Source organism: Callithrix jacchus, chromosome 5 (genome assembly GCF_049354715.1).
Source record: "Callithrix jacchus isolate 240 chromosome 5, calJac240_pri, whole genome shotgun sequence".
NCBI lineage: Eukaryota > Metazoa > Chordata > Mammalia > Primates > Cebidae > Callithrix > Callithrix jacchus.
This window is the reverse complement of record NC_133506.1, coordinates 4,704,886-4,728,481: the sequence shown is the minus strand read 5'-3', so window position 1 is coordinate 4,728,481 and position 23,596 is coordinate 4,704,886. Positions and strand designations below refer to the sequence as shown.

At 42.1% G+C, this 23,596-nt stretch overlaps 1 protein-coding gene and 1 pseudogene across 5 annotated transcripts in view; both read right to left on the bottom strand.

The window, feature by feature from the left end:
• PIGU (phosphatidylinositol glycan anchor biosynthesis class U) overlaps positions 1–23,596 on the bottom strand; it is a 104,005-nt gene that overhangs the window by 16,676 nt on the left and 63,733 nt on the right. For all 5 annotated transcript variants that reach the window (XR_013535024.1, XM_008995495.5, XM_002747261.6 and 2 more), the window contains 3 exons: positions 9,179–9,333; positions 5,568–5,711; positions 2,267–2,391 (listed from right to left, as the gene is read on the bottom strand). Coding sequence is in view for 4 of the 5 variants with exons in the window: in XM_008995495.5 (XP_008993743.1) it covers positions 2,267–2,391; positions 5,568–5,711; positions 9,179–9,333 (424 nt within the window). In the remaining variant the exon portion in view is untranslated. The remainder of the gene's footprint in view (positions 1–2,266; positions 2,392–5,567; positions 5,712–9,178; positions 9,334–23,596) is intronic.
• Positions 22,603–23,282, bottom strand: LOC144582432 (large ribosomal subunit protein P2 pseudogene; annotated as a pseudogene).

The following is a 23,596-nucleotide window of genomic DNA, read 5'->3' as shown; positions in this document are numbered from 1 at the left end:
GGGCTCTGCCAGCAGGCTGTTCCCTAACACTACAATTCTGAGTCTGTATGACTCATCCAAGCTCCAGAGAGTCCAGTGTCTGGGTCCTACACTCATTCCTTTTCTCCTCTCCACTGTACAGGAAAACAGAAGGATGAATGTGGGAACATGCATGTCAGCACTGACAACTAATGTTGAAACGGAATTCCTAGCCATATTCAACATATTCAATGTAGGCTTAAATGCTTCTCAACACACACATCCCACTCATAGGTCCCAAGGACCAGGGCTAATGCTGCTCTGGCTGAGAATAATGACACACAATTGTCAAGCTCCAAGCAGGTCTTCCAAGCATGTGTATTCCCTGCTGCAGGAGCAGGGAAGCAAAGGCGGACAGCTACTGTTCTCTGCAGGATCTTCAGCCAACCTGAACCTGCAGACTGTGTGCCAAGCCAGCCAGCAACAGCAACTATTAGATCATCCAGGTTTCTGGAAACTCCATCTTTCTTCCTGCCTCATCACCCCAGAGGGCATAAAGTAGTTTATTCGAGTCTTGAAAAATATGTTTATTCTGATGACTACCAAGCCCCAAGCTCTGATCATGGAAATATGTGAGAGACTCCCCTGCATAATTATTACTGATGATACTAACTGCAGTGCTATTTACAGATATTCCTTCTCAAATTTAACACACTCGTCACAGTTATTCTCTTCATCTGACTGATGGAAAAATCAGAGGCTCAGAAGGGTTAAATGATGTGCCTAAGAACACGTGGGACTCATCATGGGAATGTCAGGGTTTGGAGTCAAGTCAGTCTCCAGATTGCTCAGCAAATGGGATGAAAGACATTCCCTGAGGGAGACAGAGTGCCCCGTGTGGGATGGGCAACCACAAAAAACCATTTCACATTCCCACGACCCGCTGTCACAAACTGAGGAGTGTCCACATGTTTTAGTGGTCTCATGATTTGTCACTGGTCACTCTACCGAGGGGCCCCAAGCTGACTCTGAGCCTGCTGGACTGGATGACTCTTGTTTGTGCAGAGAGAATGTCACAGCAGAAGACACTGCTTCCTCTTCCCAGTCAGGCCAGACGGGTCACAGCCCCACCAGGCCATTATCTGCAGGAGCAGCCCTGGCTTTGCTACCCACACCACTGTTTACCTTCACTCAGAGGCCCACTCCTATTATAGGTAGATTGTTTGCCAACAGCTGGACAGTTTCATTTCCTGGTTGACGCCCAAAACAACAACAAAGACTCATTTCCTCTGAAGCCTGAACTCCCTAGTTCATTTTTGATACCTTGCTGGACACCCATAGCAGGTAAGGAAAGTTCAACAGCTCTCTTCCATGCCTCGTTTAGAGTGTAAGGTGGTACTGGGTCACTGATGCTGTCTCTTTATTGGGGAGGTTTAAAACCCACTCCACAAATGTTTGCAAGGTCTTCTGGGTGTCAGCTTCAGTCCTGGGTGCCAGGGATACAGAGGCGAATGAGTTGTGCTATCTACCCTGAGGGAGCTCCCAAACATTGAAAATAACCCACCACAGAGGGCTAAGAGCACTGGGGGCCTAACTAGCAAAGTAGGTCACCTCTAAGGCTCCTATGAGGAGGGGACAGTTAGAGCTTAGAGGAGTTGTCACAGTTGGCAGGAAGTCTAACGTTGTCCACCTGCCTTCTAGTAACCTTTGGGTGCAGCACTGGGGAATGGTTCAAAGCCCAGGGTAGAGTTCTGCTGGCCAATATGATAGCCTAGCTACATGTGGGTTCCGGAATTTAAATTTAAAATTCAGGTTCTCAGGCACACAAGTGGCACTCTATTATTGAACTGTGTAGACAGAGGACATTTCCATCACCGTAGAAAGCCCTGATGGACAGCAGTGGGTAGGGGCTCACAGATATGGATTCCAATCCCAGCTCTTCTAATTAGAAGTCATGTGACTTTGAACAAGTGGCTTTACCTTTCTGTATCTCAGTTTTCTCATCTGCAAAATGTGGATACTTACCTCAAAGGCTGGTGTGAAGATCAAATGAGCTAATTAATGCATGTACCACTGTGAAAGCCACAGTGGCCAGGTACACAGTAAGTGCTCAATAAATGGCAGTTATTTTTTATCATCACAAGTCTGCAGCACCTAAAAGCAGATATTGTGCCTGATGCCTCTGCTTCCCTCCTAGTGCTGTCGGCACAACGGGTGCCTGATAAATGCCTACAAATTCCTTTTCCCTGCAGCAGTCTCATCCAGGGCCAGGCTGACACAAAGCTGCGGCAGAGGTGGGAGTACTCACATCTGTAGAGATGGTTCCACACGGGGAAGAAGGCCATGTAGAGTGCCACATCCCCCACTGTCGGGTAGGACTTAAAGATGGCGATGATAGCAATCTGGATGAACATGAAGAACATGGGGTGCTCCCTGGGGCAGGGGAGACAGAGAGAGAGAGAGAGAGAGAGAGAGAGAGAGAGAGAGAGAGAGAGAGAGAGAGAGAGATATGAGTCGGGGACCAGGCCTACCCCAGAGACTCCTGACCCCATCCTTTGAACCAAAAATAATCCTCAGGTGACTTCAGGAAGGGACTGGCTCTGCTACCCACAAGGAATGGGCCAGGCCCCATTAGCAGAGCAGAAATCTGCAAGGACTCAGAAATACCCAGAGGTTAGGTAAGGAGGGCCTGGCAAACACAGGGAAACAGCCCACAGAGACATTTCCCATCAACAGCACCCCCCCTGCCTCTACCAGCTCTGGGCCTTCCCCCAGGAGCCAAGAAGGAAGAAAACAAATGAAGTCAGCATTCTTTATGACTCAGCTTAAATGACTGCTTGGCAGGGTAATTAGGCAGCCTCCCTTGCCAGAGGCCCCTCTGACAACTGGAGGCAAAGCAAGAAGTGTCTCCTTGCTGATGCCTTTTTTCTCTGACAACATGGTCAGCAGGGTCTACAGACCCAAAGTGCAATGAACTTATTTCCAAGAAGAGAACTGTGAACTGCATAGAGCTTCTCAGCTCTTAAGGGCTGGGCCTGTCTTGTTAACTTCAACTAATAGCAGCTGCAATTATTTTAACCTAATATTAAGTGATAGCAATGGCTATCCTCTCCTGAACTCCCTCTGTGTAAGGTCCTTCTCCTGCATCCTCTCATGGGATCCTCATCACACTTCAACCACCCCTCAAGGCAGGCAATCCGGGGCCAGCTGTGGTGGCTCCCATCTGTAATCCCAGCACTTTGGGAGGTCAAGGCGGGAGGATAGCTTAAGCCCAGGAGTTTGAGACCAGCCTAGGCAACATAGTGAAACCCCATCTCTACAAAAAACTTAAAAATTAGCCAGATATAGTGGTGCACGGCTATAATCTCAGCTATTTGGGAGGCTGAGGTGGGAGGATTGCTGGCGCCAGGAGGTTGAGGCTGCAGTGAGCCGTGATGACCCACTGCACGCCAGCCTGGGCAACAGAGTAAGACCTTGTCTCAAAAAGAAAAAAAAAGTAGGCAATCCTTTCACCTGTATTTCACAGATGGGGAAACAGGTTCAGAGAAGTTAAGTGCACTGACTCAGTAAGTTAGTAAGCAATGGAGTTGTCTCCAGAGCTCTTAATCATACCCAATACTGTTCTCCTGAGGGCTGATCAGACTCTGAAGCTCTGGTCAGGAGAGGGTGGGGGGACAGAGATCAACTTCAGTGCCCCTCTGAGAGCTGACCACATGCTAAAGGGAAGTCAACAGGAAGAAGCTGGATCCATATCCTCCTCAGCTACGCTTCAACCACATGCACTTGGCCTACTTCTGCACAGTACTTGGATGCCTAGCCCAGGAAGGTTTTCTTCAGAGATTACTGACCTTTTTGTCTTGCAGGTCAAAGGTCAGGGTGACTCAATGGGTGTGAATCTGAGATGTGCAGACAAACATGTCCACACCCTGAATGCTCCAGTGCTGCTATGCAGCAAATGCCTAGAAAATGCAGCTTAGCAAAGGCATGCAGCCCTGCAGCCTCTAAGCATCCAGCTACAGCTCAGTGTGAACATCTTCCTAAATACAATCACTAACTCTGGGCTTTGCAGGTAGCTGGTAACAACGGCAACAGTTCTATGAAAAGACCTGTGAAAATGCAGTGACAAAAAAACAGACTAGAGCCTCCTGCAGCACTGCACAGGGACCGGGGTGGCCTGAAGGGCCCTGTTCCCACAAAGCCGGCACTGCAAACAAAATGTGCAGGGGCGGGAGAGCTTAGGTGGAGCTTCATACCCAGGCAGAAGAGGAGACAGCAGGGAGATCAGGTCTCTTCATATTTTCTGTCCCCACAACTGTGTCTGAGTCATAAAATGGTGAAGTTATTGCCTACTCAGGAGCAATGTGTGGCCTTGCATGCCGACAATAAAAGTTGCTAGAGAACTGGCTGCATGGCCAGTGAGGAAAGGTGCCCTGGGCTTCCTGCTCCTCTCCACCCAATGGCTGGGCCTAACCAGAACAAGGCAGGGAAGGTGGACCAGAGACAGCTGGAGAGCTCAACCAGGCAAGGCTGCCAGAGTTCTGGAGCCTGCCAGGCCATCGAAGGATGGTGCTGTGTCAGATGCCAGGCCAAGGCTGTGTCATGGGAAGGAAGCATCAGCTTTTGAGGTTTTACAGAATGGGAACCATGTGCATTGGTGCACAGACCATGGAGAATGGCAGGAAGGTTAGGACAGAGAACTCAAGCTCTTGAAATCTAAATCAAACTCTCTTTCAGGCTCCCTGGACCATCTAGCCATATTTCTACCTGGCTGTGCCTGTGTTTTCCCTTATCTGAAGCTAGGAAAATAGAACAATTTCCAGAGGCTACTACAAGCAATCTTTCAGGAGCCTGGCATGGTGCAGGGGGATAAGCACAGCTTCTGGAGCCAGACAAACCTGAGTCTGAATCCCAGCTCCAATGCTTACTAGCTGCACGACTGGGAAAATCATCCCACCTCTCTGAGCATCAATTTCCTCAACTATAAAATGGGAGTTATAAGAATCTAATGCCTACCTCCAGGAGTTGCTAGGTTAGGTATGATTACGTTTCAGAGGGACTAGAAAGGTGCCGGGGATGGAGCAGGTCTAACATCTGTCGGCTCTCTTAGACTGCAGAACAGAACTCCACAAACCCTTTGGAGGGAAATGGGTCAGGAGATTCAACATTTGTAGGTGGCCAGCCTCCCAACTAACCCATCTAGAGTCCCTGTGGATGACCTGTCACTGGGCTGTTGACAGAGATATCCCACCAGATCCACGTTTTCCAAACACACTCTCCCTCCACAACCCTTGTTCTCATTTTTTTTTTCTCTGAGACAGGGTCTCGCTCTGTCATTTAGGCCAAAGTGCAGTGGCACAAGCAGCTCACTGAAGCCTCAAACTCCCAGGCTCAAGTTATCCTCCTGCCTCAGCCTCCCAAGCAGCTGGTACTACAGGGGCACTGTATTGCCTGCTATGGCACTGGCAACTGCGGCAACTGCAGGCAGGTTCCCTAGGTGAGATGCTGTAAACCTGACAGCAGGTGCTCCACATTTGCTCCACCCTCAAGGCTGCTGGGGCAGAGGGTTCTGGGATCGCTCTGTGGACACAGCAGCAGGTCCAGCCACTTACTTTAGCTTTATGGCTAAGGGGATGGTGTAGAAGAAGACGTTGATCTGAAACACACATACAAAGAAGAGGCTGAAGTGCTCAAACATCTCTGCAAAGAAGTACCAGAAAAGGCCAATGTTTGGAGTGAGATCTGGAACAGAAAGTCTGGAATTAAAAACAAAGGGAGAGAAAAGACAAAAGTGATAAATTGTCTGCTTTGACCTTGATTTCTCCTGAAGACTCTGGTCACTGCTGGGCAGCCGGGGATGACTTTCTCCCTACAGAGATCAGGATGGGAAGGGTTCTCCAGGTAATTAACGAAAACAAGCAGACACACAGAATCGTAACCCACAACAAATATTAGCTAAGCCAAACAACTCTAAAATGAGGCAGGGATTCATCCTAGGAATAGAGATTTGCCCCTCTTTTACTGCATAAGACAGTTTAAAATCGGGAGATACCCAACACTGTAACAAAGGAGAAATGAATTTTAAAAAACAGTATATATTTTGAGCATTCTTTTTTTTTTTTGAGATGCAGTTTCGCTCTTGTTACCCAGGCTAAAGTGCAATGGCGCGATATAGGCTCACTGCAACCTCTGCCTCCTGAGTTCAAGCAATTCTCCTACCTCAGCCTCCCGAGTAGCTGGGACTACAGGCACGTGCCCAGCTAATTTTTTGTATTTTTAGTAGAGACGGGGTTTCACCTTGTTGACCAGGATGGTCTCGATCTCTTGACCTCGTGATCCACCCACCTCAGCCTCCCAAAGTGCTGGGATTATAGGTGTGAGCCACCGCGCCCGGCCTATTTTGAGCATTCTAAAGACCTGCCTCAAGGACCATGCTCAAAGTTCCTGTTCCTCCCCATTCTTACTCCACACCCCACAGCAGGAGTCAGAAAACTGAGTGCCTGAGCCCGCAGCGAGACTTCTAGGGTCTTGAGGAACAATCGGCGGGTTCTGGCTACGATCCCCAGAGTCCCAGATCTTAATCAAAAGATTAGGGTTTAACTGGAAAACTTTTTGTCCAGTTAAACAGACAAAGCTTTTACTGCAGTTCTGGCTCTTCTAAAGTTTACATTATATTTTTGATTTAAAAAAAATATGAAGCTGAAACTGATTTCAACACACAATTTAAAAAGGACAACAAATAGGGCACGCAGAAGGAGAGATGGGTGATGGCTCCTAGTCAAATTTCCTGCACTAAGGCCTCCACCCAGAATAAGTTTTGCCTCTTGCTGTAACACCTGCTTTTCTGTGACATGAGGTAAAGAACACAATCCGTGGCCCAGCAGAAAGAGAACTCTTCACCTGGCATCGCAACTCCTAGCTAAGGCAGAGCATAAAGAGCTGAAAGTTACTAAGTCACTGTTATGCTCAGCCCGGATTTAACACAAATAAGTAGTCCAGAATCCCAAATGGGAGTTCTGCCATTCCAGATCCCTTTCCCGCCTGGACAGGTTTAAGAGTCTATCACCCATTGGGCTATGAGCTCCTCAAAGCTTAGGGAGCAACCAACTCCTCAGCCCTCACGCAGAGCCTGGCATGGAGAGGGCATTTGGAAATGTTTATAGAATTCATGAATATACACTCAGACAAGCCTGCAATACTCAAGCCCATTTGAGTTTTCTCTAAAGGTCTGATATTGGCAGGTGGCATTATTTTGAAACTGTCAGAGGCCCTCTTGCAGTAGAGGAACACATCCATTCCTGTTTAGAATTGAGCCCAAACCTCCCAGTTAGAGGCTGGTATTTGCTTTGAATACTCCCAGGTAGTGCTATTTAACCCACTTATAATGGAGTTTGAAAATTTTTTTGTGTGAAAAATCAGACCTTGGCCGGGTGCGGTGGCTCACACCTGTAATCCCAGCACTTTGGGAGGCTGAGGCAGGCGGATCACAAGGTCAAAAGATCAAGACCATCCTGGCCAACATGGAGAAACCCCATCTCTACTAAAAAGTACAAAAATTAGCTGGGCGTGGTGGCGTGTGCCTGTAGTCCCAGCTACTCAGGAGGCTGAGGCAGGAGAATTGCTTGAACCCGGGAGGCGGAGGTTGCAGTGAGCCGAGATCATGCCACTGCACTCCAGCCTGTCGCTTGGGCACAAAGTGAGACTTTGTCTCAAAAAAAAGAAAAGAAAAGAAAAATCAGACCTTGGCGATGACCTTGAGCAGTATCATATAAATAACTCCCATAGCTTATTGTTCCAATAATGGAACACTAGGCATAAGTAGGTTAATCCCACTATATCAAAGGTGTGCTTCAGAGTAAAGGTTCTCAAAGTGTGTTCCCTAAACCAGCAGGCCAACAACATTGCCATCACCTGAAAACCCGAGAAATGCAAATTCTTGATCCCTCTCCCAGACCTACTTAATCAGAACCTCTGAGTGTGGGCCCAGCAATGTGGGTTTTAACATGCACCTTAAAGGTTTGAGAACCACTGCTCTAAAGGCTTCTGTGGTCACTTACCCTGAGTTCAGCTAGAGATATGAAAACCAAATTAGCTTCCAGAGTGTTGTGTGGGGGTTTTTAACTGACAATATATAGTTGTGTAAATTTATGGGTGATTTTATGTGATGCTATGATTTCTGAATACAATGTAGAATAATTAAATCGAGGTACTTAACATTTTCATCACCTCAAATACTAAAACACTGTGTGGCGAGAACTGAAATGTACTCTCTTAGCAATTTTGGTATGTACAATACTCTACTATTAACTATATTCACCATGCTGTGCTAGAACTCAAGAAAAGAAAAAAAAACATATTCCTCCTGAGATTTGTACCCTTTGGCTATTACCTCCCCATTCTTCCACCCCACCCCCATCTGTAACCACCCTTCTGCTTGCTCTCTGCTTCTATGAGCACAATTGTTTTAGAGTCCACATAAAAGTGAGAACACATGTGGCATTAGTCTTTCTGTGCCTGGTTCATTCTATTTAGCATAATGTTCTCCAATTCCATCTCTACTACTGTCGTAAATGACAGAATTTCCTTTTTTAAAACTGAATAGTATTCTCCTGCATATATATATACATACCAAATTCTCTTTATCCATTTGTGTATTGATGGAGATTTAGATTGATTCCATCACATGGCTATTGTGAATAATGCTGCAATGAACATAGGAATGGCAGACAAATCTTCAACAAACTCATTTCAACTCTTTAGAGTCGCCTGTAATCCCAGCACTTCGGGAGGCCAAGGCTAGGTGGATCCCCTGAGGTCAGGAGTTCAAAATCAGCCTGGCTAACATGGTGAAACCTCGTCTCTACTAAAAATACAGAAATTAGCTGGGCATGGTGGTACACACTTGTAGTCCCAGTTACTCAGGGGACTGAGGCAGGAGAATCGTTTGAACCCAGGAGGCAGAGGTTGGAGTGAGCAGAGATAGCCCCATTGCACTCCAGCCTGGGCAACAGAGCGAGACCCAATCTCAAAAGAAAAAAAAACTTTTGATTAAGTAGCTGGAAGTGGAATTGCTGGATCAAATGGTAATGCTATTTTTAATTGTTTGAGGAATGTTCATACAGTTTTCCATAATGGCTACACTAATTTACATTCCCAACAATGGTATACAAGGATTCCTTTTTCCCCACAGCTTCTAGAATTTTCTAATATGGTCATTACTTACATAAAGCCATAGACTGCAGGGATGAAATCCCAAGAGCTGAGAAGGAAGAAGGAGAGGCAAATGATTACCACGAGGCTTCCCACATACATCATGGCATACTCCCAAGAAAAGATCCAGAAGGCTTTGCTCTTCATTTTCACAGGTATGTACTGCCGCTAGGAGAGAAGGCAAAGTGGTATAAACTTAGGGACGTAAGCAATAGAGGGCAGCGATCAGCTTGCACTTAAAGATCCCTCCTGCAAAACCATCCTAAGATTCACAGGTTTATAATTTTGCTTTGGTCTTTAATTAAATAAGAAGAATGTAAGGTTAAAAAAGGTATTATGGGTGTATCCTCTGACCTCAGATCTGGTAACAGCATTTCTAGGTATGTATCCTGGAGACATGTTGCAGAAGATATAAATGGAGGAACATTCACTGCACCATCCTTTGGAATATCAAGAAAAAAAATCCTTCAATAGAGGAACAAATAAATAAACTGTGCTATATTGACATACGGTATATTATTTGCCAGGTTAAATGAATACACTGTATCTATAAATGTCAACATGGCTAGATCTCAAAAATATGAGGTGAGTTGTAATAGAAAGTTGCCAAACAATCCATATAATATGAAAATACTTAGGTGTTCTGAGATTATACCAAATAATATTACTTACACACACACACTTTTATGTAAAAGTTTCATAAAACATAGATTAGAAGGACATATACTAAAGTCATGATAGCATTAGCCTCCTGGGAAGGAGAGAGGAAAATATAATTAGAACATAAGAAACTTCGTATATAACCTGGCATTCATATACAAAATAAAAATAAAAATGAAAAGAAATAAACAAGTAAAAAAGATAAAAAGAAAACAAAATTTAGGTTAAAAAAAACTTCAACTTTATTCGATTTTTTTTTTTTTGATAGAGTTTCACTCTTGGTGCCCTGGCTGGAACACAATGGTGCAATCTTGGCTCACTGCAACCGCCACCTCCTGGGTTCAAGCGATTATCCTGCCTCAGCCTCCCAAGTAGCTGGGATTACAAGCGATTATCCTGCCTCAGTCTCCCAAGTAGCTGGGATTACAGGTGCCCACCACCACACCCAGCTAATTTTTATATTTTAGTGGAGATGGGGTTTCACCATGTTGGCCAGACTGGTCTTGAACTTCTGAACCCAGGTGATCTACCTGCCTTGGCCTCCCACAAGTGCTGGGATTACAGGCATAAGCCACTGCTCCCAGCCTCACATATTTTATTAAATATGACAACAGCAAATATGAAACAATATAGCAAAAATCTTAATATTTGTTTAGTCTAGGCAGTAGGCATATGGCTATTATTATACATTTTCAATTTTTCCTCCCTTAAAAATGTTTTCCTCAAAAAAAAAAAAAAAAAAAGATGCTGAGGGAAGAGAAATAATTTAGGACTTGTTCTAAGAAAAAGAAAAAATAAATAATAAAAAACATGACCCCAGTATGTCAGAAAACAGAAATGAATATAAACATATCACAATCAATTCAAATAAACAAAACCATATAAAAATCACGTAGTCAGGGACTGGGCACGGTGGCTCACACATGTAATCCCAGCACTTTGGGAGACTAATGTATGAGGATCACTTGAGGCCAGGAGTTCAAGACCAGCCTGGCCACCATAGCAAAACCCTATCTCTAATGAAAATACAAGAATTAGCTGGGTATGGTGGTGCCCGCCTGTAGTCTAAGCTACTTGGGAGACTAAGGCATGAGAATCACTTGAACCCATGATGCAGAGGCTGTAGTGAGCCAAGATTACACCACTGCACTCCAGCCTGGGCAACAAAGTGAGAATCTATCTCAAAAATAAAATAATTTTAAAAAATCATGTCAGGAAAAAAAAAAATCAGTTATGAAGCTACATGCTATTTACAAGAGATATACCTTAAAATATAAGACTCAGAAAAGCTGAAAATCAAAGGACTTTTTCAGATACGCCAGAGAAACATTAAGCAAAGAATGCTAGTTTGGTTACACTATTACCAGATAAAGAAGTATTGCGGAGATAAAAATAGTCCAGTAAAGATAAAAGGTTCCATTCATTGGAAAAATACAACAGTTCTAAACTTACATCTCCCTAATAATAGTCTCAAAATATATAAAACAAGAGTGGATTGAGCTACAAAGGAAAAATAGACAAATCCATCACCAGTGCATAACTGATAGATCAAGCAGGAAAAATGAAGTACATTGAGTAAGTTTAATCGCATAAGATCTCATACTTACATAGAACAGTGCACCTAAGAACTGAGTAATTCACATTCATTTCAAGCATTTGGGGGTATTTATGAAAACATCACATACTTAGGCCATAAAGCCACACTGAGTTCAAGGAGTCTTTTTGTTTTTTTTTTTTTTTTGAGATGGAGTCTCACTCTGTTACCCAGGCTGGAGTACAGTGGCATGATCTTGGCTCACTACAACATCTGCCTCCAGGGTTCAAGCAATTCTCCTGCCTCAGCCTCCTGAGTGGCTGGGACTACAGGTGCATGTCACCACACCCAGCTGATTTTTATATTTTTAGTAGAGATGGGGTTTCAATGTGTTGGCCAGGATGGTCTTGATCTCCTGACCTCGTGATCCACCTGCCTCGGCCTCCCAAAGTGCTGGGATTACAGGCATGAGCCACCAAACCCGGCTGACTTCAAGGAATCTTTATCATACAGACTCCAATCTCTGATTATAATGCAATTAGTATAAATTATTAATGAAAAGATAACCTAAATTAGAAAAAAACTGCTGACCTCACATACGTATCACTTATTTGCTGTGAGAGCACTTAAAATCTATTTTCTTAGTAATTTTCAAGCATACAATATATTATTAACTAAATATTGTTAATATATAACCATATTGTATAATATACAATAACCATACTGTATAATAAACCTCTTTAATTTTATTAGAAAAATTTAAACTCTTTTCCAAATAACCTAGGAGTCAAAGAGAAATGATTATGCTAGAAAATACCTCTTATCACTATTTGTGTAATGTAGATAAAACAATACTCTGAGGAAAAAGTACAGCTTTAGAAATTTACTTTGGAATAGAACATTGAATATAAATAAGCCAAACACCCATTTTAAGATATTAGAACAACAGAATCAACCCCAAAAGAAGGAAGAAAATAATAAAAGAACAGAATTTGTGAAAATAGAAAATATAGGTACAATATAAGAAATCAACAGAACCAAAAGCTAGTTCTTAGAAATGACTAATGTTATGGATGGGTTTCGGATAAGAATAATAAAAAAAGAGAGGTGAATCACCAACATTAGGAGTGTAAAAGAGGATATAATTATAGATGCATCAGGGAGAAGAAGATATTTAAAAACTTATGCCTACGACTCTTAGCAGTGGATCAAAAAAAAAACTTATGCCAATGTATTTAAAACAGGTGAAATTGAGACATTCTATGAAAAATATAATTTAAATGATTTACTAAAAATGACTGTGTAACTAAAAAAAGGTGGAAATCAGAGGACATGACAATGAAATGTAATATATCCTGAACCCCATCCCTTCCCCCAAATCCTGTAAAGATCACATATAAATTGGGAAGTTTGAATTTGGAGAGAATATATTGGATAATATTATTCTATCAAGATTAAATTTCTAGGGGTGAAACAGTACTGTGGTTATATAGAGAATGCCTAGTTCTTAAGAGTTACCTGCTGAATTAGGGTTGATATGTCTTGTCTGTAACTTCCAAGCAAATAATTCAGGGGAAAAAAAGAAAAATCAATAGATTTACATAGATACACATAATACAGCAAAATGATAACTCAAGAATCTTTAAAAAGGTATTTATTATAGTACTCATTCATTTTTTCTGAAATCATGAAATAAAAAATTAGAGAAAAAACTAAATCATGAGAAAATAGAAAACTGGGCCACGTGTGACAGCTCACGTCTTTAATCCCAGCATTTTGGGAACCATAGGATGGTGGATCACTTGATCTTCAGAGTTTGAGACCAGCCTGAGCAACATGGTGAAACCCCATCTCTACAAAAAATACAAAAATTAGGAGGGCATGGTTGCACATGTCTGTAGTCTCAGCTACTCTGGAGGCTAAAATGGGATAGCTTGAGCCTGGGAATTAGAGGTTGCAGCCAAGATTGCACCACTGCATTTCAGCCTGGGCAACAAAGCAAGACAGTCTCAAAGAAAAAAAAAAATGCCAACAAGCCACTTTTTGTAGATTAAAAGATCATATGGGCCAGGCGTGGTGGCTCATGCCTGTAATCCCAGCACTTTGGGAGGCTGAGGCGGGTGGATCACAAGGTCAAGAAATCTAGACCATCCTGGTCAACATGGTGAAACCCTGTCTCTACCAAAAAAAAAAAAAAAAAAAAAAAATTAGCTGGGCATGGTGGCGCGTGCCTGTAATCCCAGCTACTCAGGAGGCTGAGGCAGGAGAATTGCCTGAACCCAGGAGGCGGAGGTTGCGTTGAGCCGAGATTGCGCCATTGCACCACTCCAGCCTGGGTAGCAAGAGCGACACTCTGTCTCAAAAAAAAAAAAAAAAAAAAAAGATCATATGGAAAAACAAATATGCAAGAATAGCTAAGAAAACATTGATTAAAAAAAATCATGAAGGGGGACTAGCCTTATCGGACACTGAAATATAAAACCTTGAATTAAAACAGCATAATACTGGTTCATTAATAGAGAAGTAGACTAGTAGAATAAAACGGAAAGTCCAGCACTAGACCAAAATACATATGGCAATTTAGTATATGACAGTGGTGGCATATCACTATAATAAAAATGGACTTTTTAATCAATGATCCTAGAACAACTAGTAACTATTTGGAAAAGATTAAATTAGACCTATCTCTCACGCCATTCTCAAGAATAAACTCTAAATAGGTTAGGGATCCAAATGTATTTTTAACGATAAAGTATAGTACTAGAAAAAAGCATGGTGAACTTGTCTTTAACTCTGATGTGGAAAAAAGCTCAGCAGTGACTGTGCCACTGCACTCCAGCCTGGGGGACTGGGCAAGAGACCCTGTCTCAAACAAACAAAAAATGCCTGGCATGGGGTGGCTCATGCCTGTAATCCCAGCACTTTGGGAGAATGAGGCAGGTGGATCGCTTGAATCCAGGAGTTCAAGACCAGCCTGGGCAACATGGCAAAATCCCATCTCAACAAAAAATACAAAAATTAGCCACGTATGGTGGTATACACCTATAGTCCCAGCTACCAGAAAGGCTGAGGTGAGAAGATCACTTGAGCCCAGGAGGTCAAGGCTTCAGTGAGCAGTGACTATGCCACTGCACTCCAGCCTGGGCTTCAGAGTGAGACCCTGTCTCAAAAAATCAAAATAAAACGTAACTGCATACATACTTCGATAATTCCACTTCCTAGAAATCTATCTTGAAGATATACCTCCAACAATATGAAAATTTTGGGTTACCCACTGAAATTTTGGATATAGACAAGGTTACCCACTGAAGCATTACTTGTAATTGCAAAATATAGTGAGCAATCTAAATTCCCATACACTGGAGAGAGGCTGAATAAACTATATAGCATGTCCACGCAATGAAGTACTATGCAGCTGTAAAAAAGAATAAGGACAATCTCTACTCTATCTATACCAATATGAAGGAATTTCCAGGAAATTATGTTAAGTGGAAAAAAGGAAAGCACACAATATCTACAGTATGCTACCCTTCATATAAGAAAGGTACATAAGAGGTGAGCAAATCACCTGAGCTCAGGAGTTTGAGACCAGTCTGGCCAATATGGTAAAACCCCGTCTCTACTAAAAATACAAGAATTAGCTGGGTGTGGTGGCAGGTGCCTCTAATTCCGGTTACTCAGGAGGCTGAGGCAAGAAAATTGCTTGAATCCGGGAGGCAGAGGTTGCAGTGAGCCAAGATCACACCATTGCACTCCAGCCTAGGTGACAAGAGTGAAACTCCATCTCAAACAAAACAAAAAAAGAAAGAAAGAAAGAAAAGAAAAAGAATGAATATACATGTATCTATTCATTGGTATGAATACAGAAAGAATAAGCCAGAAACTAAAGAGAAGACAGTCCTCCATATCCATGGGTTCCACATCTATGGGGTCAATTAACTAAGGATAGGAAATAATCCAAAAAAAAAAAAAAAACTGTGTCTGTAATGAATATGTAGAGATGTTTTTCTTATCATTATTCTCTGAACAATATATATAAGAACGATTTACCTATTGTTTACATTGTGTTAAGCATTACAAGTAATCTGGAGATGACTTAAAGCATAGGAGAGGGTATGCGTAGGCTATATGCAAATACTATGCCATTTTATATTAGGGACTTGAACATCCTGAGACTTTGGTTCCTGCAGGAGGTCTTGCAAGCAATCCACCACAAATACCAAGGGAAGGCTGTAATTACCTAGGGTGAGAGGGGAAGGACTAGAAGAACAGGATAGCAAGAATGATGAGAGAGTAATACTGCTCTGTCTTTTTGAACAGCTTTAGAACCACGGTAATATTTTACATTCCCTTCACTTCCCCCTCCCCAAATAATCAAAATCAACCAAGATGTGGAGAGAATCCAAAATGAATATAAACACTAACAAATGAACCTAACTATATTACAAATTATAACACAACTGCACCGAAGAGTTAACGTGGCAGAAGAAAAGAACTAATACAAGTAATTACGAAAAACAGGCCAGGCATGGTGGCTCACGCTTTAATCCCAGCACTTTGGGAGACTGAGGCAGGTGGATCACTGGAATTCAGGAGTTCAAGACCAGCCTGGCTAACTAAAAATTAAAAAATTAGCTGGGCGTGGTGGTGCTTGCCTGTAATCCCAACTACTTGGCAGGCTGAGGCAAGAAGACTGCTTGAGCCAAGGAGGTTGAGGCTGCAGTGAGCCATGATTGAGCCACAGCACTCCAACTTGGATGATGGAGTGAGACCCTGTCTCAAAAACAGAACAAAAACCTTTACAGTGGAGAAACCTAACAGAAACTAACGTCACCAAGCAATCAAGGTAAAAATTACCATTGAGAAGATATGGCAATATCATGAACCACTCAATACAGTGCACTGAGGACACAATATGTATTTCTGCCAAAAACGTGTAACTTTAGTCATGAGAAAATTATGAATATCTAAATGGAGGCACATTTGACAAAAATAACTTCACAAGAGAAGACTCAGGAACCGTCTCAGACTAGGAGAGCCTAAGGAGATAAAACCACCAAATGCAATGTGGGACCTAAATATGATTCTGAAACAAACAAAAATTGCCTAAGTAGAAAATGCAAAATCCTAATAAGGTCTGTCATTTAGTTAATAATGTTGCATAAATGTTAATTTTTTTGTTCTTAAAAACAGTAGTATGGTTATGTAAAATGTTAACATTAGTGGAAGTGGGGTAAGGGATACCAGAAACTCTGGGCTATTTCTGCAACTTTTCTGTAGGTCTAAAATTAATTCAAAATAAAAAGCTTTTAAAAATGGAGATAAAACCATTTGTCACACAGTTGATTAAAAAAATAAACATGTAATTTAAAAAATTAGAGCATTCTATAAGGCCAGTATAAAAAAAATCAGCCCTTTGCCTCTAATCTACATTAAATAAAGCTTAATTGTGATGTTCAAATCATTTATATAATTATTAATTTTTTTGGCAGTTTAATCTTACTTTGATAGATTTGTTAAAACTAATTACAATGATTTATCAATTTCTTCTAGCTGAGTCAATTTTTATTTTCTAAATTTTAACGATATTTTATTAGTCAATACAAGTTTGAATTCTCAAAAACAAAGCAAAATAAACAAAAAACAAGCAGAACTTCACAATGATATACTCTCAGAATTGCCAACATTAAAAAGATTGATATCATCAAGTGTTGGTGAAGATGTGTGGCAACTAGACTCTCATATTGGGTTGAGGGGTGCAAAATGGTGCACACATCTTGAAAAACTGTCTAGCAGATTCCAGCAAAGCTAAATATACACTTGCCTAATTCTACTGCTAGGTACTGATCAAGAGAAACAAAAACGTAAGTCCACAAAAAGACCTGTACCAAAATGTTCATAGTAGTCTATTTACAACAGACAAAAACTGGAAATGGACCAAGTTTCCATCCATAGGAGAATGGGTAAACAAAACGTTGCACACACAAAAACCACCCAGCAATAAAAAGGAATGCATGCAACAACATGGATATATCTCAAAAACAAGCTGGTGGAAGGAAGCCTTATACAAAATAGTCCTTTTATTTCATTCCATTTATATGATGTTTTAGAATAAGTCAAACTAATCTACGGTTAGAACAATATTCAGAATAGTTATCTCTGAGGGAATAGGAGTGGGAATCAATGGAGAAAGGACCTGAGGAAACTGTATTTTGATAGGAATTTGGATTATACAGATGTTCGTATTAAGATTTGTGGCCAGGCGGCCTGATGGCTCATGCCTGTAATCCCAGCACTTTGGAAGGCTGATGCGGGCAAATTACGAGGTCAGGAGATTGAGTCCATCCTGGCTAACATGGTGAAATCCCGTCTCTACTAAAAATACAAAAAATTAGCTGGGCATGGTGGTGGGCCCCTGCAATCCCAGCTGCTCAGGAGGCTGAGGCAGGAGAATTGCTTGAACCCAGGAGGCAGAGGTTGCAGTGAGCCGAGATCACACCACCGCACTCCAGCCTGGGTGACAGAGTGAGACTCTGTCTCAAAAAAAAAAAAAAAAAAAAAAAAATTGTGCACTTCATGGTATATAAATTCTACCTAAGATGAAAAGACTGTAAATAAATAATGAACTCCAGTTGATGCTTATGCTGAATTATTCACAAGGATATGTATAACATCTGCAATTTACTTTGAAATGTATAAAAAATAAGATTGATGGATAGATGGATATATGATAAAGCAAATATGGTAACACGTTAATGGTAGAACATAAGTTGTAGGTATATGAGTGTTTGTATTTGTTCTTTCTTTGAAATTTTTCACTACAAAATGTTGGGAAGATGTAAGATTTAATATACTGTTTAGCGAGCCATACATATGTGGTAACACTTTCAAGAAAAGCAAAAGAATGGTTAACAAAAAATTTAGAAGAGGTGGGCATGGTGGCTCATGCCTGTAATCCCAGCACTTTGAGAAACTGAAGTGAGTGGATCACTTGAGCCCAGGAGTTAAAGACCAGCCGGGGCAACGTGGCAAAACCCCCATCATTATATGCTTTTTAAAATACATAAATAATAACAAATTCAGGGTAGTCATAACCTCTGAGGTAGAGGGAAGAATTGCAATGTAAAGGGGGGCTCACAGGGCTTCCAAAGCACTAGAAATGTTACGTTAGGCAGGGTAGTGGAACACAGTGTTTCTTTATTATCCTTTAAACTATGCAAATATTATTATAAAGCAGAAGTGCATTCAAGGCAGATGGGACATCATGGGTATGCGACCTGAAGTGGGACAGAACTTGCCACGCTGGAGGAAGAGGGAAGGTCTGCGTGTGGTTTGAGGTTGAGGAGTAACTGGGACAAGATAAGCCTTGAGAGGTAGAGAACAACCAAGTCAAGCAGGAGCGAAGCCATTTTGGTCATATATACCTCATAGGCTCTTTAACAGTTGAGAAAATGTTTCAGGTAGATGAGTCTTAGTGCTTCTTCTACAATCTTGTGGCAAAGAAAACAAGTTCCAGACCAAATTCTAGCACACCTAAAGACATCTATTGAACAGGTATTCATTAGTGAGCCAGGCACAAAGCAGTTCACACAAATTATTCTAGAAGCTCCATTAAGCCCCAGCTCTTTCTGCTGCTAGTTGTCCAGCCACCACTTATGAACAAGGTTTACTCACGGTAGAACTGACAATATCCCAGAGGCAGGGTTCTGTTGCCCTTGGAGTCACATCAGGCAACGAGAAATCCTAACCAAAGGCCAAAGGATCATTGAGGAATTATACCTCAGGTGCCATCTCCAAGGGAAGAAGTTACAGGCCCTGCTAGATCCGTCTTCCTTCTTCATGCAAACACAGGAATATTTCAGGGTCTCACTCTTTTACCCAGACAGGTGCAGTGACACAATCTTAATTCACTACAGCCCCTAAATCCTGGGCTCCAATAATCCTCCCACCTCAGCCTCCCAAGTAGCTGGAACTACAGGCACATGCTACCATGCCTGGCTAATTTTTTCATTTTTTGCAGAGATAGGGTCTTGCTCTGTTGCTCATAAGCCACCACGGCCAGCCCAATCCTGCTTTTGAATACTTCAATTTTACCAAAGAGTGCCTACTTCTAATATTCATTTTGTTAATTAGTAAGACACTAATCTCACCAGTAAAAACTGGCCAGGTGCAATGGCTCAAGCCTGCAATCCCAGCACTTTGGGAGGACAAGGTGAGTAGATCACTTGAGTCCAGGAGATTGAGACCAGCCTGGGCAACATGGCAAAACCCTGTCTCTACAAAAATTAGCCAAGCATGGTGGCACGTGCCTGTAGTCCCAGCTACTTGGGAAGCTGAGACAGGAGGATTGCTTAAGCCTGGGAGATACAGTGGTTGCAGTGACCATTACACTCCAGCCTGGGCAACAGAGAATGAGACACTCCTCACCCCTGTCACCAGTCTCAAAAAAAAAAAAAAAATCCAAGCTGCTTCTGACAGTCACTATGCTAATTAGTAAAGGCGTTGATCAAACTATAGAGATTGTAGTACTGACGGCAGCCCCCCAGAGAGTGCAGCCTTGCAGATGTAAAGCTGGTGACCATGATGGAGGGTGGATGCTTCATTAAAGGTTAACTCACTGCCCCCGAAGTTGAGGCTGAAACTTACTGGCACATATATACTATCAGATGGTCCATGAAGAAGTATTTTTAAATAAATTATAGACATCATAACTCCATGCTAAAGACTTTAAGAATAATGGAAGTCAGCGAAGAGTTTTAAGCTGGAGATGGCATTATTGTTAACAGACATTAGGTAAGAGGAATTTGACCGACACTATGGCCCCCTCTCTAAGCTTTATACACAAAGCTCTACTCTGACCTCTCCTTACAAAGGTACTGTCCCCTAGCCACATGTGGCTATTCTAATTTAAAGGATAAATTAACTACAATTTAAAATTCAGTTCCTCAGTCCTACTAGCACATTTAAAATGCCTGATAGCCATATGTGGCTTGTGTCTTCTGCATTGAGAATACAGATACATAACATTTCCACAGTCACAAAACGTTCTACTGATAGCGCTGATCTAGAAAAATAAAGTTTCAAGAGAATGGTAAATTTCTGTGGATGGAAAATAATTCAAGGCTGGCCATGGTGGCTCATGCCTGTAATCCCAGCACTTTGGGAGGCTGAAGAGGGCGGATCACTTGAGGTCAGAAGTTGGAGACCAGCCTGGCCAACATGGTGAAACCCTGTGTCTACTAAAAATACAAAAATTAGCTGGGCATTGGTGGCAGGCAACTGTAATCCCAGCTACTCGGGAGGCTGAGGCAGCCTTGAACTTGGGAGGTGGAGGTTGCAGTGAGCGGAGATCACGCCATTGCACTCCAGCCTGGGTGACAGAGTGAGACTTTGTCTCAAAAAAAAAGAAAAGAATTCAACAAAGAGAAGGCATCCACAGATAAATTCAGTGAAGAAGGTATTTACATTCTGAGTTAATACTCTGATCATCTTGATCTTCCTCCTGAAAAAGACTGCCATTTAGCAAAGAAGAGGGAGGAAAAAAAAAAAAGAGGAAGAAAGCCCAGGAGAGAAAAAAAAGTACCCTCTAAAGTAAAAATATTGTTTTGTCTTCCCATTCCACCCTACTAATGATATTTAAAAACAAGTAATAAATGTATATTTAAAAACAAGTAATGTGGCCGGGGAATAAAACAAGGCCATCAAGAACTGAATCAAGTAGGCTGTTAATGCTGTTTTCTTAGGAGAGTCCTAACACATACTCTGCAAATCCCAGATCCCATTAGTACCAAGTTTCTATTTGCTACCATTTTTCTCAGTGTTTTATTCAACCTAAAGTGTTGTCAATGTTAGACTGGATTTTTTTTTTTTTTTTTTTTTTTTTGGCAAACTTGTGATTACAAGATGTGTAATAAATTTTAAGCGTAATTCTGTTTTGAAGACATGGTCTTGGAGTCAAGGTTTGCCTTGGGGAACAGGGCCCTGAAATGATAACGTAATTTGAAGTATGTACTGCATCTATTTATGAAAATGGAATTTGCACTTAATCTTTCAGGACGACCCTAGTTACATACAGAGGCACACCTAAAATTCGTAAAGAAGAAGCTCCAGCAATCCTCTGATGGCTTGTTGCTTATAAACACTAGAGCCACACTTAATCTTGAGGTTGTAAAAGTTGATTATATAAATTGGGTCATTCATGTCATGTCCAACTAAATCAGGGGTGGGGGAAAGAGCACTCAGGGCACAAAGCACCTGCTCCAAGAATTAGATTTTCCATAAGCCCAGCTGCTGAAAAGGCCTGCTGTGACTCTAAGACTACATTAACCTACCACTGTCACTCAACAATCAGAGATTGCAAGCTCTCAAAACCTTGCGTAGTGTCAATGAGCTTTCTTACAAAGCAATACATACTATTTCTTTTTCTAATAAAACTCCTAACCCTCTGTTTATTCTCTAGACATACCGAAGACCACACAGTCTGTGTGACGCTTCAAATTGCAACTTTCCAAATAAAACATTAGAGATTTGTCTCTGTATTTTATTTGACTTCGACAAGGTTCACACTGCAAATTTCCTAGTGAATAGGTGAACTTTCTTCTTACCTCTTTTGCTCCACAGCAAATGCTGACTTAAAACATAAGTATGAAAAATGTAAGGCTGGGCGTGGTGGCTCACGCCTGTTATCTCAGCACTTTGCGAGGCCAAGGAGGGCAGATTGCCTGAGGTCAGGAGTTCGAGACCAGAATGGCCTATCTCTTAAAAAAACACAAAAAAAGTTAGCCAGGCGTGGTGGCACGTGCCTGTAATCCCAGCTACTCAGGAGGCTGAGGCAGGGGAATTGCTTGAACTAGGTGGGTGGAAGTTGCAGTGAGCCACGCCACTGCACTCCAGCCTGGGCAACAGAGTGAGACTGTCTCAAAAAAAAAAAAAAAAAAAAAAAAAAAAAAGAAAAGAAAAATGTATGTAAGGGCTGGGGGCTATAATCCCAGCACTTCAGGAGGCCAAGGCAAGTGGATCACCTGAGATCAGGAGTTTAAGACCAGCTTGGCCAATGTGGTGAAACCCCGTCTTTATTAAAAATACAAATATTAGCCAGGTGTGGTGGTGGCACCTGTAATCCCAACTACTCGGGAGGCTGAGGCAGGAGAATCAGTTGAACCTGGGAGGTGGAGGTTGCAGTGAGCCAAGATTGTGCCACTGTCTTCCAGCCTGGGCAACACAGCAAGACTCCATCTCAAAAAACAACAACAAAAATGTATGTATGTATGTAAGTAGAAAGGTTGGAAGAATGATGCCCTAAAAAATCTATCTATCTATCTATTATTATTATTATTATTTTGATGTGTAAAAGGCTTTAGTTGTAGGGAGCAAGAGTTTAATCAAAGAGACCAAATCCAATGTCACTGTCTGACTCTTCAGATGACTCCTCCTTCTCATCTTTCTTCTGCTCTGCTGCAGCAGGGGTGGAACCAGCAGGTGATCCGCCCAGGAGCTGCAGAGCCTGGGGCAGCAGAGATGGCCACAGCCCCACCGGCAGTTAGGCTGGCAAGCTTGCCAACACCCTGGGCAATCACGTCCTCAATGTTCCTTCTGTTCAGCTCGCTAATAACCTTGTTGAGCCGGTCGTCGTCCGCCTCAATGCCCATGCTGCCCAGGATCTTCTTGATGTCCTTGGCGCTGGGGGAGGGGTTACCCCCAAGGGCAGCCAGCAGGTAGGAGGCAAGAGGGCATGGCGGTAACATCTGCAGCAGCCATGGAGAGGCCTCACACATGTGACCTCGGCAGCGCCAGGGAGGAAAAGCAAAATCTATCTATTTTTTAAACCATTTTATTACAAACACAAAATGCAGGAAATCACATACAACAAATAGAAAGCTTAGTGAATGATTATAAGGTGAACATCCTTATAACCTCTACCCATGTCAAGAGAAAGAACTTTCTAGGCATTCCCCAAGTTCCTCCATGTTCCCTGATCCAACCACAATCCCTCTCCTTCCAAAGTAACCACTACCCTAGCTTTGATAATAATCACCTCCTTGCATTTCTTTATGGGTTTTCACTTACATGTGCATCCCTTCTTATAGTTTACATCTTGCCTGTTTTTAAAATTTTTGATACAATTTTGACGTCTCCTAATTTACAGCTCCTCTAATCCATCCTACTCCTGCCCATATCTTTTTTTTCTTCTTACAATTCCTATGTTGCAGAATCTAGGACATTTAACCCATGTAACTT